The sequence below is a fragment of the Orbicella franksi genome, chromosome 8 (assembly GCF_964199315.1).
Source record: "Orbicella franksi chromosome 8, jaOrbFran1.1, whole genome shotgun sequence".
NCBI lineage: Eukaryota > Metazoa > Cnidaria > Anthozoa > Scleractinia > Merulinidae > Orbicella > Orbicella franksi.
Window position 1 is genome coordinate 10,504,942 of NC_138152.1, and position 9,336 is coordinate 10,514,277.

A 9,336-nucleotide genomic window follows, 5' to 3' on the forward strand; every position below is an offset into this window, starting at 1 on the left:
ATATAATGTGATAGGAAACGAAACATTCATCTATACATCTGGTGGTAAAAGACAGGGGCAATTGTATCCATAAGAATGGCAAGCACACGGGTGAGAAATACAAAGTTGAATCATCTTGTTTATGCCAGAACTTTTCGACAGTTGATGATGAAGTTTCGCCAACTGCTCGCGCTTTGTTATTGTTGCCGGGTCTCAGACCAGGATTTCAAGAAATGCTGCGATGAGACGGTTATTTTTAAGTTGGAAAATATTATTTTCCAAGTTGTACTGGTGCAACGATTTCACTTCATCATGAAATCTTTCACTCCTTCACTCCATCACTCCATCACTCCTTCACTCCTTCACTCCTTCACTCCTTCACTCCTTCACCCCTTTACTGGGCCACTTCCTGTTACACCTTTGAAACCCTGGGGGAGGGGGGAACTCCCATATGAAAAGGTCAGGGATGCTCCTCGGAAAATTTGAATTTAACTCCTAAAGGAGACTAATATGAGAGTTGCTCGAGCTTCATTAGACCCCGAAAAGATACCACCTTCGTCAATACCCTAAGTGAGACCGGAATTCTTGATTTTTACCCGAGACGAGGAGCATCCCTGACCTTTTCATGTTGGTGTTTCCCCTCCCCGGGGTTTCGAACGTCCGCCGTTTAAGGCCGTTTTGCAGTCGCTTGCACCGTGTCAAGTTAGTCATTCTTTGAATTTCTGACGCAAGTACTCAATATCTTAGCGCAGAAATGCTCTACGTTGAATAACTTTTCGCACGAACGTTTTTATAAACAGAAGCTACCTGTAATTGTATAAATAGCTCATTTCCCGAAGGTGCTCACTCATACAGATTTAACCATACACGATTGCCGGAAAAGAAGAAATTGAAAGTCACAAAATTGACAAACTGGATGAATTTTCGAATGACTCAAGCCGTGATTTGAGGAGAATTAAGGAAAATTCGAACGACGTGTTTCGCCTTTTATTTACACAATATTGTAATTAAATACACATGAATACTAAGATGAGAAAAGGTAACAAAGAAAAAAATATCATTGATACTGGCTTGGAAAATAAAGAACGAAAAACAATAAGAGGAATAAAAATGAGAATCATTACCTGCTCTCACAGGAAGCGGTACTTTCTTGATAATTGTCTCGCTCTCTCGGACGAGGATAACTCTGTCTCGCGGACTGATAACTTCCTGAATGTTTTCAACAGTGTTACATCTTCTCGTGTATTCTCTTACCGTTGCGTTTTGCACTATTTCTTAACAATGCCAGTGGGCTTTAAGTTAACCTTAACTTAACTTACGGATTAAACCTCAAGTCTGTGGCATCAGAATTGTCACTGTTTACAGATGATCCATTTTCCAAGTTGAAAGGCTTTGATCAAAGTAGAGTGTACCTGTCTTCATGAAATGGTTGTGGTGGCTACGCCAAACATGATGGATGCAACTGTAATCGATTGTTTATTCGAGCTTCAGGTTTAAAATTTTTGTTTTTCTCTTGAAGTCAGGTTCGACTGTGGGTCTTCCAAAAAATTTAAAACTGCCGATATTGAACGAATAATGTCTGCTACAGTTGTCACCTTCAAAAAAAAAAAAAGAAAAAAAAGAAAAAAAAAAAAAACATAGGCGGGAGGAAAATAGGTTTCGGTTTCAGGTGATATGCACTTGTCGGTGATCGAAATAAATTTGCATAACGTTACAATGTACCAAAAGCAGCGTCTATTTTCATTTAACTGCAAATGTTTGCAACAGGTAATCATGTGACCAATCTAAAAGGAGAAAAAAACCAACAAATTACAAGCATCTGTTATTGACGAAAAAAGGTTTCCAAATTCGCTTAGTTTTGTTCTTGATGTATGTAGCTGGCCAAGTTCCATATTGGTTTCACGAATGACAAATTTACCAAAATGTACCACACGTTTATGTGTCTAGAGGGGTACTTTTTTAGTTTCGACTTCAAATTCTGTGCACCAGTGGGCTTTTGACGGTACTGAAATTAGCTAAATTTAGCCCTTTCGCTTACGAGCTTCGATGAAGGTACTTGTATCGGCCTAAAATATTATCACATTTGGAGCTTTAGCTAATCAAATAAATGCTTTAGAAAGAGCAAAAAATGCGCTGTGAGCTAGCCAAAGTATATTGATAGATATGATCGCGTTGATCTGTACGAGCGAAAACAAAATGATCAATTTTCGGCCATTTTCGGCGGCGCCTGGCAGCTATAAAGGCGGTTTTCGAACTTTCCTGGATTACGAAAAAAACTAAAGCGCTTCAGGACCTTTGAAGGATATTTTCGAAAACAAGTCACTATAGAGGTGATTTGGGCAAAATATGAAGAAATCCGAAATTTTGCGGCTGTCATCTCATTCGCGGTATTTAGAGGAATTGGCTGTTAATGCAACAGAGCGGATCTGAAAACCCATTAACTGTTTTCCGTCAAGCCAACGCTGGAAACATTTGGAAAACGCAACAATTGCCGGTCATTTTGGATTTGTGTTTGAGGAAAACTCTGACAGGGAAATCGCTTGATTATCGTGATGTCATCCTTCTTGAAAAGCCCTGTTTGCAAAATGTTTTCCGTCCACACTAAAACACAAGCCGGCGTTTTCAAATTTCTCCAGTTTGAAGAGCATTTTGGAAAAGGATTAGAGTACACGGTAAAACTAACCGTAGAAATATAGTCCGTGTTTTTAAATTTCTCAATTTTATTGTGGCCGCAACCTGATTTTTTCACGTTTTCTCACAAATTGAAGTTAAATTCGATGATTTCGTCGCAAGCCGGTACCTAGATACAGAGCGTTACTGAGATTGTGTAACGGATCGAGGCCGCACCTCTGTTTGAGATATTCTAGACTCTTTTTGTGTTTCTATTTCATTTTCTCGTTGTTTGTATAGGGCAAGAGTTCGACAAATACGCTTCAAGTAGACTATTACCTGATTCAAGATTATTATTTTATAGTTTTTTTTACATTTGTTTCAAGATTACTTACAGGATTGTTACAAACAACACCATATAATAAGAGATGGCGTGTTGTGTCGCTACCATTCAGAGCTATTTCTGCTCATTGACACTCAGCTATAATAGAGCGAGTTGCTCGCTTGCATCTAACAGTAAATTTTTTATGTAAGGCGCCAGAAACATATTATGCAAGACTTGATATTTTTCTCTCCACATGACAGTTTCAGAAGCTGGCATAAGTATGGCCATCACGGTGCTTCTGATGTCTCAGATGTTTTATAAACTGGACGCTCAGCAGTGTATAATTCGAGGCAAATATTCCATCCGCGGCATGATGTTAAAAGGACATACCTTCATCGAGGAGAAGACCGTAATCTGGCTTAATTGTTTAGACAAGTGTGATGATGACGTCAGATGTCAAAGCTTTAATTACGTCATCAGCCAAGGCATATGTGAGTTGAACAACCGCACCAAAGAAGCCAGACCTGCAGATTTTGTTCCGGACAGCGATCACTTCTATATCAAACGATTCAGGAAAAGAGGTATTGTTCATGTTTGAACAGTTCATCTCTATCTTTTTTTGAGGATAGTAATTGTGTCGTATACAGGCGTGCCCAGAATCTCATTGCATCCCGAGGACTACGAACAAAGCCCGCAGTTTTTCGTCAAGAGAGCTTAACAATAGTGGTGTTTAGTAATGACAGAAAAGCGCCGAGAAAAAAACAATGTTTTTGAATTTTCTATTTTTAGTTCCCCTTGGATCCGTTCCCGAGTTGCCAGCTGAGTCGTGCGCCGAGATCAGGGCGAGTGAAGGAGAAGATGCCGTTAGCGGTAATTACTGGTTCGATTCAATTAAACCTGGCGAGGTAGTCCTGGCTCGTTGTGACATGTCTAAACTAGGTAACTAGACGTTCGGGGTTTTACCTCGATTTATTATTTTCAAACCTCTTCTAATAAGCTTCATCTACGCACTATAAAATGCCTCAACTTCCAGGCTGCTTCTATGATTAGAGACTCTGTATTCTACAAAATAAGGCATATTTGCGATGCGTCCAACCTTGGGGCTAATTCAATTTTTTTACGAACTTTTACATTTAAGTTATTTTACCTTTCTATTAATGTAATCTAACTAGCAGTGTCAGTTTTAACAAACCCTTCCAGCAATAAACGTCCCCATAGCGAAAATAACGTTCAAGACATGGACATAGACTGTTTAATCTATGAGATGCTCTTCATAAAGAAGAAGCCTAGCTTTAAAACCCAATCGGGCTCCCTCCGCGAAAAACTATTTGTTTAGAGTTAAAACAGCAATAGCATCTATGAAGGTCATGAAGCCGAGAGCTACAAAGATGGGTTTCAGGTCTACTATCTTCTCTCGACTAATAATTAACAGTCAAACAGGCTCTATCTTCCCCGTGCAACGGACAGCGGGTGCTCAGAACCAGAAGATTCCCACCCAGCAAGAAATTGTTAGTGGAACTGATATATTTCAAGTAGCAGATCCGTTGCCATTCCGTGACTGGATTATGATAATGATGGATATCTGATAAAGATGTTTTGTTTTTTTTTATGACAAGCAAAGATTTTAAAAGTTACTTAGTTAGTGATCTCTTTTGCCTATTTGCTCCGGGCCGGGCTCCGTCAAATATATCAACAGAAGCTAGTGTAGTTTAATCCTTTCAATCTTTTCTTCTAAAACAGATATCGATGATTGCGCAAGTCATCCCTGCAAGAACAACAGAAAGTGCACAGACCGAGTAAACGGATTCAACTGCAGCTGTGCACCAGGATTTAATGGCATACAATGTGAAACAGGTAACTATAGCCAAAATTAGTTAATTTTTATTCAAATTCTACGGGTTTTAATCTCTCTCTAAGTTGTTTGCGCGCAGTTTTGTATCTTTTAACTTCAAGCATAGTTTTGTTATCGAGTTTTGTTGATAGTTGTTGGAAGTTCTATCGAATGTGACCGTTATTAACTTTCTGCCTTATCACCTTGAAACAGATATCGATAATTGTGCAAGTCATCCCTGTAAGAACAACGGGACCTGTACAGACCGAGTGAACGGATTCAACTGCAGCTGTGCACCAGGATTTAATGGCACACAATGTGAATCAGGTAACTATAACCAAAATTAGTTAATTTTCATTCAAATTCTACGGGTTTTAATCTCTCTCTAAGTTGTTTGCGCGCAGTTTTGTATCTTTCAACTTCAAGCATAGTTTTGTTATCGAGTTTTGTTGATAGTTGTTGCAAGTTCTATCGAATGTGACCGTTATTAACTTTCTGCCTTATCACCTTGAAACAGATATCGATGATTGTGCAAGTCATCCCTGTAAGAACAACGGGACCTGTACAGACCGAGTGAACGGATTCAACTGCAGCTGTGCACCAGGATTTAATGGCACACAATGTGAATCAGGTAACTATAACCAAAATTAGTTAATTTTCTTTCAAATTCTATGGGTTTTAATCTCTTTGTAAGTTGTTTGCAGTGTTGTATCTTTCAACTTCAAGCATAGTTTTGTTATCGAGTTTTGTTGATAGCTGTTGCAAGTTCTATCGAATGTGACCGTTATTAACTTTCTGCCTTATCACCTTGAAACAGATATCGATGATTGTGCAAGTCATCCCTGTAAGAACAACGGGACCTGTACAGACCGAGTGAACGGAGTCAACTGCAGCTGCGCACCAGGATTTAATGGAACGCAATGTGAAACAGGTAATCGAAACAGATAACCTCACCAACCTTATCGTTCGTGTAAATAATAAAACAGCAAAGGTAACAAAGATTGGGAGCCAATCAAAAGGTGTATTTCCTAGAAATTGACAGCCACTGGAAAAGGGAAAAACAAAAAGAAAGTCGTCTTTGACTATTATTGCCATGAGGAAACCAAAAGATAAACCTTTTTTACGAGTTGCTGTGAAACTTTCATCTTATTTACTCTTCCAGCAGAAATGTTTTAATTCCTTCTTTACTGCATATTTCCTTGTAAACGTTTGCCTGTGAGCGGACACACGACCCAAAGTTACACATGCTAAACACACTAGGGCGTGTAGTTCCATGGTCATAACCGCCAATCTGGTGAAGGGGGGACAGATGGGGAATTGACCGCATGGGTATGGCTTCGATTTAGGGCCGATTTTACATCTTTAGTGGGAAGGTGGAGGCGAAATGATGCGAAGAGTTAGTTACTTAGACGACTGAAGGAATTCAACTACAGCTGCGCACTAGACTTTACCGGAACACTGTGATTGAGTTAATCGCTGTAGATAACAGCAGGTAATACCACATGTAAGTAACAAGGATGAAACGCCTACAATCGATGGGCAGATGGCAGTACTGTGTGGTTGATATCACTGAAAGTTTCCCGTTAGCCAGCCACAGGATTACTCAAATAAAATGTATCTGCTATAGGTGTTTCTATATGCCGTGTAATCACTTAAGAAATGTAAAAACTTTGGAGTGGATTTAAGGCGCCAATTCTACTTATTTTCCTTCGTAACAAGGTTCTCTTGAGATTTTTCTGATACTTTTTTTCGCCTTTTTAATGTGTAAAGTAGTTTATTTCCACCAGAATTCCGTTTTATGCTCGTAATGGGACACTTAATTATCCATTGTGACATTGAAATAGTAACAGCAGCTTGCCTCTAATTCTTAATCGGTGAGCTTTGCATATCCTTGCTTTTGGATGCCAATTTCCCTTGTTAATGAGGCTTGCTAATCGAGCTTTGTGCCAGTCTGCTTTCAATTTTTCTAGTTCATTTAACAGAAGTATTTGTTTTGTAATACACTTGTAAGCTTCCTCAGAATCACGTTTGATGATTTTACGCCTTGTTTCTTCTTGGATTTTGTTTAGGCGCTCTTTCTTGCGCTTTTCAGCTTTTCTTTTCTTTTCTTTTTTTCTTTTTTTCTTTTTCTTCCGTTCTTCATTCCTGTCTTATTTAGCAAACCTTTGAAGGCTCGGTCAAGACTTTGCTTTATGCTTAAAAACTTCTCTTATTTGTCACTGACATCTCCTTTCATTTGAGCAAGTTCCTCTTGCACTGCTTTAGTATACTGATATTGCTCACTCAATTTTTCCCTCGGTTTCAGGGCCCAAAGCGCTTAAAAAACGTGTCTGCGTTTTGGCATATTCAATTGCAGTAAAAAGTTACAGAACATTTTCGAAATAGGATTAAAAAAATGTGGAGTGATCGTACAAAAATCGCTCTCGAAGAAAAAGTATTTCGAAATTAACAATTCCCAGACACGCTTTTGTAGTTTATATGTTAAACTAGTCACTGTCCAAATTTAAGAGCAATTGAACAAATTCCCTTTGAGTTATAACTCTTTAAAGTGTCTGCTTCAAATGAAAAAATTTATTCGAGAAAACAGCGCTAAGAAAAATTTTCTGCTTCGCAAACAAACTCCGCCCACAAACGCTTTCAACTGGGTTCTCAGATAACTAAGCCAGTCAATGCAGGGAAAGTTTACTACCGTTAACCTCCTGGTGAAATTTACGCACGAATCTCTAAAAAACTCCTGTGTTTCGCAATGCGCTCAGGGAACCGAAGGCAGAGAGATAATTTTTCTGTAGCTCGGTTTTTCTTGAGGCTGGTCTGGCAAAATGGGGAAGACTGAAAAGGATATGAACGATAGAGTGGCTGAGCGAAGGAAACAAACAAAAGAGAGCGCAGAGAGTAACTGTGTGTGGGCAACTGTACATGGATAATATTTCAAATGGTCTCAATGAGTCCGACGATTCGTCGATATCGGACTCATCAGAAGAGTCTCTGTCAGGATCCCTGTTATTGCTGTCAAGTTCCGAAATTTTTACAGAACCTTTCTTTTCTCTTACCACGAATATTTGCCCGCCTTATACGATAACTATAGCTTCATCCGCGTGGCGAACTTTCGCTTCTTCACTCATTGATGTATTTTCATTCGTTCTTCGCTGTTTTCGCTTTTCGAACTGGTCCATGGTTTAAACGTGGTCTATGCTTACTTATAACTTAATAGAGACACGCCTAATACCAAAAATGCTTGGTAGTCAAAACAACAATGCTGATCAACTGAGTAGTCAATTCGTGACATCCATATAGGTAATTCCCGCGAAAATCGTCTCGGTTGATTGCATACGCGCCATAGGGCTGTCAATCAAGAGGTAAACTTTTACTTCCGGTGAAAACGTAAAACCGCCATTTCTCCGCCAATATTTAGCCTTTTTTAAAATTTTTTTACAGAAATTAGAGATTATTCTTCGACCACTATTTTGACCCAAAAATCCAAGTTTGAAGAAAATTGCCGACCCGAAGGTATACTGTAACCTTAAGATATTTTTTTGATTTGAAATCTTCTTTTCCTCACTTCAGCAAGTCATCCAGCAAATAGGGCTGTGCATGTTTGTACATGTCTGGGAGTATTTTGTTGAAATACTTGGCCCTTTCATGCTTTAGGTCTTTATACAAGTTCTTGAAATAGCCTTCGCAGTTACTCTCTGTTCCAGTTGACAATTTTGGTGAAGAATTCCAAGGTGGTGCTTGGAAGAAGTAAAATATAATGAAATATAAATATAAATAATGAAAGAAATATATAATGAGAACAGGTCTGACATTTTCATTCTATTTCTGCCATGCAAATTGTTCAGTTCAAAAACACTGTTTGAATGAAATAGCAAAGAATTGTATTATTAAAAGCATGTCTACAGAAAATAATGCTAAAAAAACCCCGCAAGACAGGATGCAAACTTAAACAGATACATGACGTGAGAAATGCAAGCAGAGACAACAGGAAACGCAAGCAGAAAAAACAGAAATGCTTCTGGGACTATGATTGGAACGCTCTTTGTCGCACTGGTAAAGTTGAGCAATTAAGCATTCAAAAACTTGACAAGTATACTTCTGTCATTCCAACCTTCAGTTAAAGGGCAAGAAAAATGATAAGGTACGACGGGTCACTGAACATGCCTTCATCAGAATGGGCGAGATACTTGATACCGATGTCTCTCTTCAGCGGCACGAAGTACCGCAAGATGCTAACAATGACAATGATATAGACAGCAGTTCTGATGCGGAAAGTGACAGCGAAGATGATATCGTTATTTCGCATCTTTGTAGCTCTGATTAATCGGAAAGCGAGAGTGATTCAAAAGGAAACCAACAGTGACAGAGTATCTGTTGTAGCACAGGTCTGGCCAAACGCGATCTGGGCGCAATATTGTAAGGTCGTTCTCTCACTGTCGTGACTTTTTTTTTTTGGATTAGTTGACCCATGTAAGTGGACTGTTTGGAAGTGTTCACCGGTATGCTCTATTTGGCTAAAAGAAATACATAGCCCCCCATTCCTATGCCTATTCATTTTAGTGACCCCCTCTTCATTTCTTATTTTTTTGATGATTCC

The 9,336-nt window shown here is 39.0% G+C and overlaps 1 protein-coding gene across 1 annotated transcript; it reads left to right on the forward strand.

Annotated features, from left to right (window-relative positions):
- The first annotated feature begins 3,116 nt into the window (after positions 1-3,116).
- Positions 3,117-9,063, forward strand: LOC145494157 (uncharacterized). Its single transcript, XM_081473620.1, has 5 exons — positions 3,117-3,495; positions 3,704-3,853; positions 4,959-5,072; positions 8,310-8,338; positions 8,857-9,063. Exons 1-5 carry the CDS (start codon positions 3,168-3,170, stop codon positions 9,061-9,063), a joined length of 828 nt encoding a protein of 275 aa, XP_081329746.1. The 5' UTR covers positions 3,117-3,167.
- Positions 9,064-9,336: the final 273 nt, after the last annotated feature.